The sequence below is a fragment of the Heterocephalus glaber genome, unplaced genomic scaffold (assembly GCF_053883595.1).
Source record: "Heterocephalus glaber isolate CG9 unplaced genomic scaffold, H.glaber_assembly_v1.0 deba00001457, whole genome shotgun sequence".
Taxonomy (NCBI): domain Eukaryota; kingdom Metazoa; phylum Chordata; class Mammalia; order Rodentia; family Bathyergidae; genus Heterocephalus; species Heterocephalus glaber.
In genome coordinates, this window is record NW_028258305.1 from 22,232,561 (window position 1) to 22,251,911 (window position 19,351).

Below are 19,351 nucleotides of genomic sequence, written 5' to 3' on the forward strand. Positions count from 1 at the left end.
GTGGAGGTTACATGAGTATAACAGAAGCTATGAGGAACCCGGGGCACAAGACATGGTGAACTAAGTGGAAGCAGCTAGAAAAATGGTGGCTTCTAGATCCATTCTGGAAGTAGACCCAGGCTCGGGTGATGGGCTGGACATAAGGCAAAGAAATAATCTAGGTTCTGGTTTGTGCAGCTGGGCAAGTCTGAGAAGCACATTAAGGAGAAAACTTGAGTCTGACTTCAGACCTGTTGTGTCAAGATGTCAAGCAGGTAATCAGAAGAATCAGAGGAGCTCTATGACTCTGAGTTCTAGACTCAGCTCTTTATTTGATGCCTCCTTCTGGCTGAACAAGAACATCTCAAGATTCTGTATTTCTGATCTAACCTCACGTCTTCCCTTCTATGTGTGCCATCTCAATAAAAGATTCCAACACCCAATCAGGCAACAACACATACGACTCATCCCTTTCCCTCTTCACATGACCTTACCTGGCTAGCTCCTACTCATCTTCCAGGCTTTGGTCTATAAATCACTTTGTCCAACAGATCTCACCTGAACCCTTAATTCAGATCAAGCATCCTCACATTTTATAGTTCGACAGCACTGTGCTTCTTCTGCTTCATTTCAGACACTGTCATGTATGTGCCTCTTTTCTTATCTGTATCCTCCTTGGGACTCCTGCAGGCAGGGCCTAGTCTTCAAGGCCTGGCTGATAGTACCTACTTATTGAACACTTCTGAATAAATGAGTTACATGTGGGAAGGCAGGGTTGAAAAATGAAGCTGCAGCCAGGTCATGGGAGGCCTGTGTGGCACATCAGCTACAACTCTGGAGAAAGTAGATCAAGTGTCTGAATTCTCAAGTGACAGACTAATTCCCAGGTTACTGCTGTCACTTTCAGTGAGGAATCAAAGAGGTTTTTGCAATCAGGGCTGGTTTCCTGCACAAATGGGTCCAACCACCTGCTTGGGTATAGTATGAGCTCCAAAGCCACTCTACCATGAACACTCAGACAGCCTCACACAGAGACACTTTCCGCACCTCAGTTCCTGCCATTGCTTCTCACCATGCCTTTTTTCATTGTTTTGATATTTATTTTACCTAAGTATGAAGGACACTGCTGACTGTCTACCCAACATCCTTCTACTTCCTCTACCTGTCTAAAACCCTGATGTAGTTCAGAGGTTACCCTCTCTTAGCCCTAGGTAGCCTAACCCCATACTTAAGCCAATCAGTGAGTTCCATTCCTCGCCTCTGCCACTCCCATGAACACTGGTTCTGGGGTGGGCCCCCACAGCAAGAACTGTCCAATTAGAATAAAACATTTCTGGGATGTTCCTGCCTCTTCTGCTGAGGTTGCCCCTCCTGACCCTCTCAGCAAGTAAGGACTTATCACTCCCAGCTCTACTGCTGCAGCTCACGCAGACTGGTCAGGGGGCCCTGTACATGGGTCAGTGTCATGTGCTCTGATGCCACCAGTGTGTATTCACAGACTGGTCACAGAATCTGTACCTATCTCGAGGACCAGCAATGCAAGTATCAGTCCTGACACTTCCACCAGGACATCCATCCACTCAGCACTTGGCTTACAGTTTGCTCAAAGACAAACACACCTGCAACCAGGCAGTGAAGTGAAGACCCCAGCAACTGTGAACAGCCATCCATCCATATCTGTGAACTCTGCTTCCAAGGAGTCAACAAACGGTGAGTGGAAAATACAGAAACACAAACATGTATCTGTACTGAACATGTATAGACTTTTTTCTTGTTATTCCCTAAACAGTACAGCAAAACAACTATTTACATAGCATTTACACTGGATTAGGTATTATACATAATCTAGAGATGATATGGAGGATGTGTATAGGTTAAATGCAAATACACACCATTTTATATAAGGGATTTGAGCATCCACGGATCGGGTTATCTGACAGGTCCTGGATCCAATCTCCTGAGCACACAGAGGGACAACTGTACACCACGATTAAGCCTGAAGTGTTGCTTTTCTCTATGTCCAGCTGAAGCAGCCAAATTGCATGGAGGAGTTAAACAATGACTAACAAACATTTTTGGAATCTAGAGACTTAAGCCACACACCATGGCAAGGCAGACAAGTGCAATCTGGCATCTGAGGCGGGAGGCTTCTCATTCAGAGGCAAAATCAGGACGGCCTAACACATCTCATAAACATGGTTGCCTGGAACAGACCCCTTAAACATTCATACAGTTGCTGTTGGGTTGATGAAAATGTTTTAGAACTAGACAGAGGTGGTGGGTGCACAACACTGTGAATGAACTAATCGCCACTGGACTGTATACTTAAAGATGGTTCAGTGTGCTGGGCATGATGCCACATGCCTAGAATCCCAGCAACTTTGGATGATCATAAGTGTGAGCCCGCCCTGGGTAACTTGGCCAGATCCTGTCTCAAAAAAAAAAATAAAGGGGATGAGGATGGGGGATATAGTTCAGTACAAGGCCTTGGCTTCAATCCTACTACAAAAAAAAAAAAAGATTGGATTTCTACCTCAACTTTAAAAGTTATATATACGTACACAAGAATACAAAGGTGTGACTTTGCAGGCACCGCCCCCCCCCCCCACATTTTCACAGACTTCTCTGAAAATCCAGAGATGCTGACTACGGCAGAATCACCTGCACCATACTGACCCCGGGCCTGCATGAATCACCCTCACACACTGCTACTGTTAAGCAGGGCTCATCCTCTCGGCCCATGTTGGATCCAGCCCCTCCCCTCCCCATTCTGAACCACTCCCTTCATCTCCTCCTTGCCAGCTTTGGCCTTTTCAACTACAGGAGGTCCCTGAAGAACTCCTGTGGCCTTGAACAAGAAACCCTATGGCATTACTACAGCCTCCTTCACCTCTCAGGCCGAGACTGCCTGGTTCCTACTTCCACACAAGCCCAAACCACCTGACTAGACCTTCACCAGCCCAGGACACAAGCCATCTCCTGATTGGTTAATAACGAAACTTCTCCTAAGAAGAAGTTTTAACCAGGCAGTGTATCATAGGTTGACACAGACCTTTTGAGTTGGACCCAGCCTTGCTAAGCTGTGTGGCCTTGGGCAAGTTACCCACCTTGCCTGTTTCTTTCACCTACCAAACAGACTGCTGACAGATCTTTCCCTTCAGCTACCAGGAAGGGTAAAGGAGCTGAGGTATAAAAGGCACTTGGCCCATACGGTGGCTGTTCCCTGATAACCACACCCACTCAGGAGTGTTCCTTCTCTGTTCAGTTTCAGATTTGGGGCAAAGGAATAAATGGGCAGAAAATGAGGACTGGGGATGAAACTGACCTTGAGAAGAACACAAGAAAAGTTTTGCTGGTTTAAATAAGTGCATATGTTTACATGCCTACCTAGGAAACAGCTAGACAGACATTCCCCAAAAATGTGTTCAAATAACAATGGACAGAGAGCCTTGGGAGGTGAAGAATTAGGCTGCACCTGGCTCTGGTGCAGCCACCAAGTCCTCCCTGGCCCCTGCTGCACACAGCCAGGGTGGCTTTCAGCATACTTACTGGACACTCAGCTACACTAGCATCTTCTGTATTCCAAAAAGCTCAGCCACTCCCGCAGCTGCATTTCCCAAACTGAAAAGCCTGGACAGGAAGATTCATGACATCAGCCAAAGCAAACCAAGGGCCAGAGAAATAAAACCAAACCAAAGCAATACTCCAGGCAGCAAGGAAACCAGAACCACCACAAACTCGATCAGAAAGGCACCAGATCAACCACGCTTTCACATACACAGTGGTTTCTGTAGATTGTCAGAAAACCCTTGGAGGCAGTGTTGGGTCAGGTGCACCCCTCCTTTCCTCCCTCTGGAGCAGTGCAGGCAGCAGCAGAGCCCAGGCACTGGGTAAGGTGGTGAGGAAATCTTCCCTGGAGCAGCTGGATTCCACCCCTATAGGGGTGGATTCGAAAGTTCAAGATTGCAGCCTACACCCAGGCCAAATTGCACAGGAGGCTGCGAGCTTCCGGCTCTGAGCCTGGCCCTGTGTTAGCCACAAAATGAGCTCCATGGTCATCAGTGTCTGCAGTCTATCACTGAAGTCTATGTTCTGTGCTGCCTGGATAACCAAATGGTAGATGTCTTCCTTAAAGAGCCACTAGTCTAGGGTGTAGCTCAGTGGTAAAGTGCTAGCATGCACAACACCTTGGGTACAACTTCCAGCACTACAGAAATAAAATAAAATAACATAACATAACATAAAATGCCACTGGCTTACTAAGGAATCTGGTGAGATCTGGGCAGCAGGAGGAAGTCATGAGACAGTGGGATGCGGATGTGGAACCAAAAGCCTGGCCTGAGGCCTAGGGCTGACAATGTGTGTGACTTTACAAGGGTCTTTTCAGCATCTGAGCCTGTTTCCTCATCTATTTAAAAAAAAGCCGGGGGGGGGGGGGGGGGGGTAATACAATCTCATGGTCACTGCTATGATTAAATAGGATAAACAGATCCAAAGAAGACCTTGAATATAGACACAGATTAATGACCTGAGACCATGGTGCTAAGTGCCACAGGAATTTGGAGTGCAGAGAAGACATCCACTCTTGAGGACTAGAAAAGGCCAAGGCCACATGGAGAAATCACCTCATGTGCCTCTGTTACCTCCCTCCCGGCACCAATTTAGAGACATTGCTGGCTCACCACTGCACCCTTTGGAAAGTCCAAACTCATTAGGGTTCCCAGCCATCCACAGCTGGCACCAAGCTCCTTTGCCAACCTTAGCTTCAACAGCTTCCCTTCTGCCACCCACTGTTGCCAAATTGGATGGAGCCTGCTCCGCACCCACCCTCAAAGTCTCCTGCACACCTCCTTCTGTGTTTTCCTCTAGCGTAGAAGATTCAGTCCTGCCTGGACCCCTCTCTACCCCAAACCCTCACATCCATGCCAACTTCTCACCTAGGAAACGGGCCAGGCCACCTCCCAATGTCACTGACACTGCAGGTGTAATTAATGTATAGGAGGTGGGTACCTAACCTTTTGAGATAAGGCTATATTTTGAGAATTACATTATTGAAATCAAACCAAAGTTATTAGTTACCTGTAGTGTGCGTTACACTAAGGTGACTGACACATTTGAAAATGTCCAAATATAACCAAGGTAAGTGAAATGCAACCAAAGAAAAGAGTAACCTAATAGACTATGTTTTGACCTGTCTGTAAAACATGTCACCTGGAGAGTTATGATCTATGCAGACCCTAAACAGAGTCCAGCAAAGTACTGCTTGCATAATAGAACTACAGTTATCTATCCAGCTCAGCCCAATGGTAGACATACAGTCTGGTCCCTACAGAGCAGTGCTTGGACATGGAAAGAAAAGGCCATTTTTCTAGGACCCAGAGAAACAAACCTCCTCCAAGACATCCAACTCCTTTTCCTCCAAAGCCTGAGTACCAGTCAAGATTCTTACGCTTTCTTCTCCCCCAGGAATACTAAGGCAGGTGCTGAAAAGAGAAGCCACACGGTAACTGTGTTCTTCATATTTATGTTTCCAATTATAAAATGGGGAAGACTCCAGTTAAATCCCAGCTGCCTGAACACATACATTTATCTTGGATGGCTCCAAAATCCTCTAACATGTACCATAATATTTTTTAAAAGGCATAAAGCCACAAGGACACAACAAATAAGGTGACAACAGCAACAGAATTTTATAAGCCAAAGGCAAAAGAAAAGGGAACTGACTTAGTAGACCCAGGGAGCAGATCCTGAGTCAGCAATGAGGGAAGCTAAGCCCAGGTTGGGCCACACAACAGGACATCACAAGGGTCTGAGGTGTAGGGCCTGGAGCAGTGTGTTCTCCTGGATGTGAGACAAAAACAGAGATGCAAACGAGGAGGTGGGCAGAGAGTTGGCTTATGGAGAACTTTGATCCCAGATCCCCTTCTTTATCATGGTATATTCCCCAACCCTAGTGAAAAGCAAAGGATATTTATTCTTTAGCAAGGGCAGAAGAGAGGATCCCTGGGTGGGAGGTATCTTAGTCACTTTCCTAGTGGCTGGGATAAAATACCTCACACCCAAAATCTAAAAGAGGAGAGGCTTATTTTGGCTCACAGTTTAGAAGTTTCAGTCCCTGCATGGTCAGCTGGCTCCAGGGAGAAACAGCATGGTGGAAGGGTCTGGCGGAGGAACAATGCTCACCTCACGGCAGCCAGAAAGCAGAGCATGAAGGGTGGAGGCTACGAGGGAGATTTACCCTTCCATGTCACACCCCCAGAGACTGGCCTCTTCCAACTAGGCCCTGTGTTCCAACAACAAGGCAGCTGTGGCACCTCCATAATCCAATCACCTTCCATAAGGCCCTGCTTCTGAGCACATGGGGCTTTGGCCGGGGGTCGGGAGGGGCATCTAGATATAAACCATAATAGGAGGACACCAGGCCTGGTTGCACATACTGGACCACTGAAAACTGAGCCCTCATCCTACTTCCTCCACTTTCCTAAAAGGACACCATCAGTCTAGCATAAGCCCTCCTCAGACAGGAGAGGGAAGATTACTTTCTGGGAAATATAACCAGTCCAACAGGAAGAACTAAAACCCACTGAGTTTGCAGATTCCCCAGTGAAAAAGCTTACAGATCACAGTAAAACAGTTCTCAACTGGAATGGGGGAAAGCATTGGGGGGTGGGGCATTGCCTCAAAGGACATTGGGTAATGTCTGGAGACATTTTTGATTATAACAACTGGTGGAAGGGTGCTAATGGCATCTAGTAATAAGAGGCCAGAGATGCTGTAAACATCCTACAGTGCACAAGACAGGTTCCTACAATAAGGAACTGTCCAGCCCAAAACATCCACAGTGTTGACTGGAGAAACCCTGACCTCCAGGTTAGACCAGGGTCCACCAGCCCACTCACACCTGGATCTGCACATGCTGGGTGTCAAATTGCCCTTCATGAAGAAATGCCACATTAGATAGAGATAAAAATGAAAGACTATGCAAGAAGACAAAAAAATTTAAAAGAAGCACAAGACAGAGAAATAAGAAAACAAGGTCCATTCATAAAGGATGAAAATATATCTACAGAGACGACTCCTGAAGAAACACAGACATTAGACTTAATGGAATCCAGGGAATCCCAAGGAAGACTTGAATTAGCTAGATTTAGTCATTCCATAATGTACACAGAAGTCTCCTCTATCTGCAAAGAATACATTCCAAGACTTGGTAGATATCTGAAATTGTGAATAATATTGAGCCCTATATATACTATGTTTTTCCTATACACTGATATCTATGATAAAGTTTAATTTAGAAATTAGGCACAGTAACCAATAACAAAATAGAATAACTATAACAATATATTAGAAATTTTTTTTTTTTTGGTACCGGGGATCGAACTCAGGTCCTTGCACTTGCAAGGCAGGTGGCGAAACCACTGAGCTAAATCCCCGGCCCTATATTAGAATTTTTAAAAACTTTGAAGGACTATCATTACTATCCTCAGAGAAATTATATAAGATATTCCACCAAAAAACAAATCAAATAAAACCTAGAAAAGACTACATACCAGGAAAGGAACATTAAAAATAAAATCAGGACCGGGGATTTAGCTCAGTGGCAATGTGCCTGCCTCGCAAGCGCAAGGTCCTGAGTTCGATTCCCGGTACAAAAAAAAACCACAACACAACAAAAATAGAATCAGATTTTACCTAAGCATGGTGGTGCACATGTGTAATCCCAGCTACTCAGGAGGCTAAGGCAGAAGGATTGCAAATTTGGGGCCAGCCCGGGCAACTTCAAGAGACCCTGTCTCAAAATGAAAAATGGCTGGGGATGTAGCTCAGTAATAGAGCGCTCCTGAGTTCAACCCCCCAGCCCGCCCCGTATCACACACACTTTTTTTTAAAAAAAGGAGGGGCTGGGGATTTAGCTCAGTGGTTCTGCCACCTGCCCTGCAAGCTCAAGGACCAGAGTTCGATCCCCAGATTCAAAAAACAAAGGAGATTACAGAAGAAACAGCAAAGAAGGAAACTGACTTCAGCAATGGTGCAGTCCAAAGGGTAGAGTCAGGTGGCTGAAAGTTTCATGAGGAAATCATTCAAAGGAGAGGGAATGGCATGTAGAGAGGTGTGAAGGCAGTACCCAGCATGATATATGCAGAGAATTTCATGCATTTCAATGCTGCTGGAACAAGAAGCAAGAAGAAGGGGGATGAGTGATGAGCAGGGAATTAAGTCATACAGAGAAGCATGTGATTCACCTTCACAGTGATGGCCACATATGACTGACGGGCTGGACACGAGCCTTCAAAAATCCCCACAGCTACTGTGGGTCTGAATGGAATCCAAAGTCCAAGAGGCTGTGCAGAGCCCCAGCAAATCTAGAAATCTGATCAAAAGCAGGGATGAGAGGAATGCGGAGAGGAGACTTCTTTGACAATGACCAAGAAAGTGAAATATTAGGGAGGGATGGGAACAGACTCTACCAAGGAGAAAAAGAACAAGTGGCAAAAGGCATGAGAAGAACTTGGAGCGCAGAACATTAAGGAAATTATACAGCAATGTTAATAATGTTAAGTATGTCTGTGTTAGCCTATTACCAGGATCTCCATTATCCAATAACTGGTCTTTTCTGATTGGCTACTTTCATTATCATTATGTTTTCAAAGTTCATCCATGTTGGCCTGTATCAGTACTCCATTTGATTTTATTGCCAAATAATAAAAATACATTTTATTTATTTGTTAACTGATGAACATCTGAGTTGTTTAAACTTTTTGCGAAGTCAAAATAATGTATGTTTTAATTTCTCTCCTATACGTATCTATGAGTGAAAATGCTGTACCATATGTAACCATATATTCAAAGATATTGAGGAAATACCGTACTGTTTTCCAAAGTGGCTGTACTGTTTTACATTTCCAGAAGGAACGTATGAGGGTTCAAATTTCTGCACCTCTACCATGTAATTACAGCTACTCTAATCATGTCATGTGATAGGTCATTGCTGCTTTGGAGGTATTGCCCTAAAGGCTAATGGTGTGGAACATCTCTTCCTGGGTTTATTGGCCATTTGTATCTCTTTTTTAAAATAAATATCTATGCAGAACCTTAAGCTCTTTTCTTTTTTTTAAGAGTATATCATTGAGAAAATTCTCCTGAAATGGAACAAAAAGACAGAGACAGAGTGAGTGAAAATATAAGAAAATCTGAGGACCCTTCCAGGAACTCCAGCCTCTAAATCTAAAGTACCAGAAGTGAAGTAACAGGAAGTGAAGAAATCAAAGCAGTGAAAATTTCTCACCACCAAAAACAACATGAATTTCCAGACTGCAAGGGCCCACAGTAGCCAGTGAGAACCTACCATAAAGCCTATGACTATGAAAACTCAGAAGGAGAAATGACAGATCCTAAGAATTTCCAGAGACTAAAATCAGGTTCCTAATAATAGATCAAGGATGAGATCTGTATGGAACTCTGAAGAGCATAAACAGAAATAACAAAAACAATGGCTTTGAAATCGGGGGAAAAAATAATTGCAAACAATCGGGTATGAAGGAAATAAAAATATTTTCAGACATAGTAGGGTCATAAAGTTTGCCCCCAATGAATCTTTTCTCACGAAACTAATAAAATACACCCTCCATCAAAGTGAGGAAATAAACCAAGAAGACATGAGATCAGGAACACAGGGAAAGAACACTGAGAAAGAGTGGCACAGAGGCTCCTAATAAAGATGAAGGGAACCCCAGGGGAGCAACTGTGCAGTGGTGAGAGACGCCCACCCAGGCTGCAGCAGGCTGGAAGGCTGGGGAGGGATGTGTGAGAAACCGACACACCTGACTGCATGGAAAGGCAAGGGTGGTGTGAAACAGGGAGCTGTGCAATAAACACCGAGCAAGGGAGTAAACGAGTTAGTCATTAACTCCAGAGAAACAAGAAGTGGTGCAAGCAGGAAAACGTAGCCAGAGTACGCTATACGGCTCAGCGATGAACAGTAATAGAAACTATGAACACTGATCACTGGTCAGACTGAAAACTGTAACAGCACTACTGGAAAAGGAGGCATGGGAAATAGAAGGTATGTGTGGAGGAGAACTAAAGCCTTCTCACTCACACTCTGAAGTCAACAGAAGATATCTGTTACCCAAATAAACAGTGAGAGCTGAAAGTGGATGTCTCCAGGGAGTGGGACATGCCTTTTCTCAAGGGGAAGTTGGAAGAGATCTTTTGTTTCCTTCTAACAGGACCTTACAGAACCACAGTACAGGAAATGAACCCATGCTAAGCAAGCACTCTACCACTGAGCAATATCCCCAGATATTTTTATATATTTTATTCTGAGACAGGGTCTAAAAGTTGCTAAGTTGCCCCAACTGGCCTGGAATTTGCAATCCTCCTGCCTCAGCCTCCGGGACACTGGGATTACAGGCGTGGGTCATTATGCCTGGCTCACTGACTCTTAAGAGATATACTACAACTTTGATAAAAATAAAATGACTTATTTTTTAGTGAGGGAAAGAGAATAAAGAGTAAACCTCTCAAATTATTCAATATCACTACTGAGAGCCAACCACTTTACCATTTTGATTATTTTGTTCCCATTTTCTCCCTGCATATTATACATGTGCATTTTCTTCCAAGTTGTAATCATGCTGTATATAGTTCTGATTCATGCTTTTTCACACTTAACATCTCATTAACCTTCTACATTTCTTTAAAATTTTTTGAAAGCATAGTTCTTAATGGCTGATATTATTCTAGTATACATTATTCTATGATTTAACAAGTCCCTTTTTACTACACATCAATGTGTTTATAATTTATCACTATTATAAATAAGAATATCATTTTGTATAGATATTTGTATACTTTGAATGTTTCCTTGGCATAAACTCATAAAAAATGGATCACTAGGGCCAGGGATTTAGCTCAGTGGTTTCGCCGCCTGCTGCGCAAGCGCAAGGACCTGAGTTCAACCCCCGGTACCCAAAAAACAAAACAAAACAAAAATATCACTGCAGATTCAAGGGTCTTTGCCAAATTAACCTTCAAACTGGTTGGGTCAGGTTTTATTTCCAGTATTTTCCTGCCTCCTGAGTATCAATTTCTCTCATCTTGTCCAGAAGTTTTTATATGCACACCTTCATAGTGTTTTCATTGGCTACTTACTTTTGTTCTTTTGTGAACTATTAGTTTATATCTTTTGCTCATTTTTAAACCAGGACCTCATTTATACTTTGGACTCTTATGAGATAACATAAATCAGACCCACAGATTCAGTGACCTATAGGTACCCCGATAGAACCATTTCTGAATAGAGGTGGCTCTACAGAGTCCATCCAATCTAGGAGAACCTGGCCAAGGAGGCAGGGGGTCAGGAACCTTTAAGACTTCTCACACTTGACCATTTTTACAGCATGTCCTGTTTTCTACTTGTATTCGGCTCAACCTCATAGACTTTTTTCTTTCCAACAGGCAGGTCCTGCACAGCAAAGGACTCCCCAGGTCTAGACTTGCTGGAGGACAGTACATACCCACAGCTAGTATTTTGCTCAAATAGAACAGGCAGCCTTCTTGCTAATGAGCTCTGCAATGAGTCCCACGGTGCTTAAATGGGCAATGCATTAAAACAACTCTCTATTCCCTGATTTTAAAGCCCTTCAATGATGCCTAGACAGGTCAGAAGGCCCCTTCAAAGAGCTGGTAAGAAAGCCAGCACAGAAGTGATTTACTTATAAGAATGGTTCTTCCCATAGTAATCTTGCCAACAGGCTCTCTGACCTTGCTCCTGCGGGAGACCCAATCCTTGCCCTGGGTACTGAGTGCCACAAGCCATCTCCTCTCATTGGCTCACAATCTCCATAAGGAGTAAAGATCTACCTGGTGAATGCCACATCATAGCCTAGAGCACTTTCACTTAATTGAAATTCAGAAGAAGGATCAGCCTCAAGAAGGGACTAAGCCACAGGGTGCCTCCGCCTCAGTGACCTCACTTTCCGGAAGAGCCCTGGAGGCAGACCTGAAGCTCCTCTCCATTCAACAAAGTCTCAGTCCAATGGGAGCGGAGACGCCCCCTCACCTCACTTCTCCAGCCCCAGCCCCCTGGTTCCAGGGCCAAGGAGGCATTAGAAATACCTCCAGGTAGTAAGTGGGACTCCTGACCCAGCTGGCTGGGGAGGACAGCCCTTTGAAAATTAAGCTAGGATAAATGGAATTTTAATTGACCTGGACAGTCAGAATTAAATAAGTGCTCTCTCTCTCAGTGGCAGCTCTTAGAGGGGGCCTACTTTGAGCCAACTCATTTATAATCCCAACCATTAGTCCATTTGAAAGAGGATGGTTTCTGTAGCTTGGAACAAGTCTGAAAAAAAGAAAAGAAAACATTTTAAAGGGAAGAGGTGGAAGAATGGAGAAAGAGGGCACTTGTGCTGAAGGCTTCCGTCAGCTGAGGGAGAAGCAATTACTGCCAACGTGGGTGTTGGAATAAGACAGCCCTTTCTCTCCATGCTACCACTCACTGTGACTTGCCTGGGGAATTTAATAGAAGGATGCCATGGCCCATCTGACACCAGAAGTAGGCACGATCCAAGCTGCCCTTCTGACACTACCCAGAGTGCTGACCTCAGCCACAGTGACCACAGCATATCTGGCTGCTTAATGAAAGTGGCTTGGCATTTAGGCCTCAACAAGAATACTGTGGAGCCTACTATATGCACAGCCCTAGGCCAGACAGCACACTATGGAGCTGAGCCAAGGTACACAGCACACAAAAATACTCTCAGTGGCTCTCACACATCTGTCTGTATAAGAACTATCTGAAAGGCCTGGAATAACCGAGATTTCCTAGAGATTTTGATTCAGGAGGTCTGGGGTGGACCTAAGAATGTAGATGGCTAACAGGTGACCAGGAAACACATGTTGCTGGAGGGCCAGATTTTGACAGCCAGGGCAGTAACTTAAACCCTTGCTGAGCAGCCAGCACCCCCACCTAGGTGCTCTCTACCTGGACAACCTTTATGCAAGTAAGTTCTTATCACCATTTCATCTCCCTGGAAGAGCAGACCCTGGCCTCCTCTATCCCCTCCCAAAGAAAAGACACACCTGTCACTTGTAAGTAGCTCCCAAATGGCAATCTGATGTCAGGTCAAGGCTACTGGGCACAAGAAGACACAGGGAGCCCAAAGGGGCAGGGAGGGGCACTGCTTCCTTGGGCCAAGGAAAGTCTACATATTCTCCAGCAGAGGACCTGAAGCCACACTTTTGGGCAAACGGCACCAAGCTTCTTCCACCTAGTCAGCAGCAATGCAGCACAGGTGCCACCCCATCGTGCCCCTTTTAAGGAGGTGCAGTGGTTTACGCGCGAATACACAAAACAGCCTCAACTTCCTAGGGGCAACAGCAGCAACCCTAACATGTTCCCCTTCTAGAAACCATTCCACCAACTCTTCTATCTAGAAAAGCAATGTTTGGAACAGACCTCTTGTGTGAAAATATCCAAGACTGACACATACGACATGGAAAGAGGCCTTTGCTGACCAGCGTAAGTTAACATGAAGAATTCAGGGCTTGGAGTCCCAAGCCAGCCCTGGAATGTTGGCTGTGGCTTTTACCAATTATTCGGCTGGAGCAAGTCAGTAACCTCCTGAACATTCAAAGTGAAGCAAATTTCACTAACTTCCATGACTCATGGAGCAGGTGAGAGGCCCCAGGGAGGTGCCAGATGCCACGTTTTGCACTCTGTGAAAAGGCCATTCTACAACAAGAATTTTTTTTTTTTTTTTTTTGAGACAGGGTCTCACTACATATTCCAGGCTGGCCTTGAACTCACTATGTAGCCCAAGGGATTGCAGGCCTGCGCTACCATTTCCATTGTGTCATTCGTAAGCCCCCAAGTCTATGTGAGCCTGGGGAGATCAGCAAGCCTGCAGATCTGGAGAGATGGATGGCTTGTTCATTTCTGCTACCAGTCCCTCGAAGAGAAATAACAACAGGATCCTCTCCCCTACTTTTTCTTTCTATTCAAATCAACAAGCAACACAGCACCAGATTAATATCTCTCTAATTACTAAGCTGTCATTCACGGGGTGAAAAACTCCATAACTTAGTTATCAAGCCTACTCCTTGAGGTTGACGCCAACAGCGGGGACCTACGCCCCATGAAGATGCATGTGGGAACTCCCATGCCTGCTCTCCTCCCACCCCGGATAGGAGCTTCCAGCACTCTGCTTGTGCGACCACATTTATGACAATGCTTCCCAAACTTTCACTTCGTGGCACTCTGTAAAAAGGAGATGCTGTTCAGCACAACTGGAGCGGGGACAGAGGCCGTGGGTGAGTGACTAGGTGAGAATGCTCAAACTAGGAGGGACAGCTAAGCCCCAGGCTTCCCCTGACCACTGAGGAAATCTGTCCTCTGGGAGCTGGGAAGCTGTAAATGGGCCCCGTAACCTTACTAGGAGGCACTACTATAATCCCATCAGACCAATAAGGCCACAGGTCTCTTACTAGGAAGCTCTGCAGGCCTAGGTATTGACAGCTTCTCCTGCCTCCACATCTAGCACCCTGCAGTATTCATTTCACAGGTGATGTGCCCTTCTGCAGTCTGATCACCCTCTTTCTTCTCCCATACAACGTTAAACATGGCTGGCACTGAATCTACACCACTACCACTGGAACTAAAGTGCCATGGTCCTCCAAGTTGACCTGGGCCATCACTCACAGGTGCTGCCAGGATCATATGGAACGACAGCATATATAATCTCTAATCCTTATAGCTACCCTGCAAGGTAGAACACCCCCACCCACCCCCCATTACACACAGAGGGAAAAGACTCACAAGGCTGAGCTGCTCAGCTATGAAGACAGGTGGCTAGGATTCAAAGCTAGTCTGCAGAAGCCAAAACCTTGTCTTTCTATTGCCTAACTGCCTCCTGCTCAGAGGATCAGGGAGCAAGAGGTCTTCAGAAAGATGCAGAAGCCTGAGCCTGATGAACATGAAGCCTGCTGGCCCTGTGTAAGGACAACACTGGTGGCCCACAGCACACTAACTTGCCTGTTACTCCTTTGGTCCGGAGAAGGAGTATGCCTCATGCTGTCACCAGCTAAACCCTCAGTCACTGGTTAGCCTTTTAAACAAGTTGAGTTGATGGTCACATGAAAACAAACTGATTTGAAGACATTTTTGTTGCAGGCCTTCCATGTACCAAGCTCTGGGCTAGGCCCTGGGATGGGATAAAGACACAGTCCCTTATCCGTGTGGAGCGGAGACAGGAGGATCCACTCCAGGGAGTGGTCCAACAGAAGTCTACCAAGGAGGTGGAGGGCTGGGAAGGGCTGGGAAGGACTGGCCACCCTTCCACCTCAGGCCACCCTGCATGCACAGCAGCTGCACCAGGCACTAAAAGAGGAACAGCAAACTGCTGAGGGCAAAGACAGCCACTCCCTGACCCAGGAGGACCAAATTAGGGCAAAACCAAGCCCCTCAGAGTAAAAGGAAACAGCCTACCATGATTATGAATTTTAGTTTTTTAAAAAGTCACATGTGGTCTTTTGTCGGTTTGTCCGTAATAGCCATACATTCCTCCTCTGCGTAGCCCCACTCTTCTGTCTGAGCCTCTTGGTAGGACTTGCTGCTGCTGGCACACGTGTCCTTGGTAGAAACTGATAGCCCCATGGAGAGCTGCTTTGTTTTAATACCATGCATCTCATCTTCAGAAAACCCCAATTCCGCAACAAAACCACAAAAACCCAATTCTCCAGAAGGCCTCTGACCTGAGAGGTTTCATATCATGGCATGGGCTGGAGTGTAGCTCAGAGGTAGAGCAGGCATGAGGCTTTGGGTTCCAAACCAGCACCACATACACAGAAACAACTATCAGCTTTGGTGTATCATGGCAAACACAGCAAATGACAACATACCCTTAGCCCCTTTGGGGATCTCCATTCCTCTGGCCCCCAAAACTGATGGTATACCATCTTGTAACACACATGCCTGGTATAGCTGCCAGGAAGCTTTGCTCTACAGAACAGAAATGTCATCAAACCTCCGGAGACCCAGGATATAAGTGGAAAAGCCAGACGGATCAAAGGGCCTGGGAGGGGATGGGGCATGGCTGAACCAAGCCAGAAACCAAGCGGAGGCAGTAGGAATGGGGGGGTGGGTCCTATCCCAAAGTCCCTGCCTCCCAGCCAGAGTCTGAGCTGGCACATCCCAACTGATATCAGAGTCCCAAAGAAGGGAACACTGGGCATTCTACAGAGCAAAGTTTTAAAGTCAACAAAGGCCATGCACCATCCCAATGCAAAGGAAGAACCTAGCATTCCCGTGTGATGTAGTGCAGGCTAGAGTTATAAATAGCTTCTAAAAAGGTTAGCAAAATGCACAGATGATAAATCTACAGTAGGTTACTAAGGGAAACCAGGATGCTCAATGCCAGAATCTCACCTGTTGCAGCAAATGTCTGTTAGCTACCCTGTGGCTCCTTCCAGACTCTACTCCCTGGGTTCCTCAGGGCTGAAATGTGGGGCTGCAGGAATGTGGAGCCTGGTGTTGTGGATGGGCATTTCCTAAGCTCTCCCTTTATTCAATGCAGGCCCTCTCCAATGTAGAAAAATCTATTTCCAAAGCACAGCTCTCTGGTTCCCATAAGCCCACTCACTCTCCACTTCCTCCTCTGGGAAAAGTCTACCAGGAAGGATGTTATATGAAGAGCCTGATGAGGGCAATACCTTTCTCCCTTCCCCTCCACATTTCCATCATGCTGGGCCCTTGTGTGCTGCCCCAGGAAATGCGAAAGGAGGGGCCCACAGAGGCTGCTTTGGGTGGAGAGTCCCTTTGTCAGGGGAAGTGCTTCCCTGGACATCCAGAGGGCTCGTGGGGCAGGCACAGCTGCTGGACGATATCAAACGTGAAACAAATCTCATTTGTCACTGAAAAAGCTACCTCAGGGAACAGTGGTGTAGAGAATATTTATAGCTCTCATTTATGCATCCCTGAACTTGTGTGTTTAAGTTTTCAGACATACATAGCAACAGCATGGCCAAAAGCACACACATGGACTTCCACACACTGAGACAATAGCTAAATCTGGAACTGTAGGGATCCCAAAGTCACCCCAACACAATCCTTCTGAGTGTGAGTATTCTGGGACCTGGGATAAACTAGGCTTTAGTCCTTCCCTCTTCAGGGTATCAAGTTCTGCCTTCCTGCCAAGGATTAAGAGATCAGCCCAGAGCCCGCAGTTAGAGAGCAGCTTGCCAGGCAGGCCCTGGGCTGCAGGCCATGGGCTTATCTGGACAGTGGGAACCCATTTCCTTTTTGCTCCAAACAGTACAGAGGCAGAAGGGAAAATCCACCTGCAGACTCTCCCCCAGAGCAGACAAAGGGCCTACTACTGAGCCAACGCTGATGATCCAAAAGCCGGCAGGAAGGGAGAAGCTCCACTGAGGCCTAGGCAGAAAGCCAGACCTCTCCACAAGGACCCAGAACGGTGGAATATGCCTCCGTCAACTTTCACTCCAAAATGCTTGGCAGTCAAAATGTCACACTGCTGCCTTTGGATAACCCAAGGCTCAGCCAAGAGAGGAGAGGGCTGCCCTTTGGCAGGGACGCCAGTGAGTGAGCTGGGACATTAAGGAATATCCCTAGGCAGAGCACTTGTTGGTAACTGATGTCTAACACACTCTATTCTCGTTCTGTCTCTCTTTCTCTCTCTGCTAACAGTAGCAGAGGTCAGATGGAAAGCAGCCTGTGTAGAAGGCAAAATGTCATCTACTTCGAACATCCCTTGACTGTTAGATTTCTAATAGCAAATTGAGCAAATGATGCCTGTGGCTTTGAACTTGACTGGGGTCACGGAGAAGGCCACCAGAAAGCAAGTAGAGGAAACATGCCAACTTGAGGGAGGAGCTGTTGCTGTTATTTAAATAGATACAGCAAGTGCCCACATGCATGAGAAAAACATTTGAGAGAGAAAGCAACTGCCTTCCAGCACCATGAGCTTCCTCCTCCCATCTTAGCTTTCTGAAAAAAGAACCAACTGAAGCCTACCTACGCCACTTTCTTCTGAAACTCAGGTATTTCTCGTACATTAATGGGGCTCCATACCTCTTCTGAAGAGATTCTAGGGTCTGGTTTCTAGTGGAATTTCTATCAACTCCAGACATAATGAATGCACTGTCCTCTTCCACTTGTGACCCCTCTCTCCACAAAACTGAGAGAAGTACAATAATTTATAGCAGTATCACACAACTTCTTATACTAGGCACAAAGAATAGTGTCAGCTGCTTTTATATATGTTAAAGAATTTAAGACAGCCTACAATCTTGCAGTGTAGATTCTAATTATCCATGTTTTTATTATTATAAACACAGTGAAAAGGTAGAGGCACATGACCAGCACAGCAAGGTGGAGTTTTGAACCCAAGCCTGTTTGGTTTCAAGGCCACAGGCTTTCCTCTGCTGCCCATCAGGCCTGGCTGTGAGTGAGTGTGTGTGTGTGTACATAAATAAATTTGATACAGATTGACAGAGACATGGGATCTTAAAAACCAAGTATACGCCTGCCTCGCAAGCACAAGGTCCTGAGTTCGATCCCTGGTACCAAAAAAAAAAAAGTATAAAACAGCAATCTCCTACATGAGACACATGGCCAGGCATCTGATCCAGACACCACTACCTATGCTAACACTTGCTGTGACATATCTCTACCTTACATTTGTTCTTTCGCACTCTCCAGATGTGTAGTACAGTACTATGGGTACAATAGGCACTTGTCATTTGGTCTCATCATTGCTAAAGTTGCTTATTAGCAATCAGAGATGAACCATTACTAACTTTGATCCAAAAAGAGTCTTGGCCGCTGGGAGAAATACCAAGGGGGCCTAACACATATCTGGGCCAACAGAGTAGGCGTCCTACCACTGAGTAAAAACAGTATGATTTGAGCCTTATGTTGATCCTGCTTGGCATGTATCTTACAGTATTCTGCTGGAAAGAGCAATTATGATGACATATGGAAAGGCCTGGCTCTATGAATGAACTCGACTTGTGGTACCTCGTTGGATTTAAGTTCCCTGGTTAGCACAAGTAGCATACAACCCTCACTCAGAAAATGGCTGTGAAGACTCCAGGTATTATCACATCTATGTGTACACAAACAATGCAAACAATTTTGGGGCTCTGTGACTCCCGTGACTTCTTGTGTACACAATCACCTCCAACCAGAGCAAATTCAGACCCATAAACGTGGCTGCCCCATGCCTGATAGGTAGAAGGCACTCAGTAAATGCTAGCTGGGTTTGAGTGTGCACCGAAGGTCTGACATGCACATGTGCAGCTGAATGGGAACATGTGGAAAAAAAAAAAAAAGATCCGAGTGATAAAT

General features: G+C 45.7%; 1 protein-coding gene across 4 annotated transcripts in view; it reads right to left on the reverse strand.

Moving 5' to 3' along the window:
• Rhoq (ras homolog family member Q) overlaps positions 1-19,351 on the reverse strand; it is a 38,529-nt gene that overhangs the window by 15,701 nt on the left and 3,477 nt on the right. The window contains exon 3 of one of the 4 annotated variants that reach the window (XM_087216428.1): positions 5,369-5,462. The exons of the other annotated variants lie outside the window; for them this stretch is intronic. Within the exon in view, the coding sequence (XP_087072554.1) occupies positions 5,369-5,462 (94 nt within the window). The remainder of the gene's footprint in view (positions 1-5,368; positions 5,463-19,351) is intronic. 4 annotated transcript variants of the gene reach the window in all.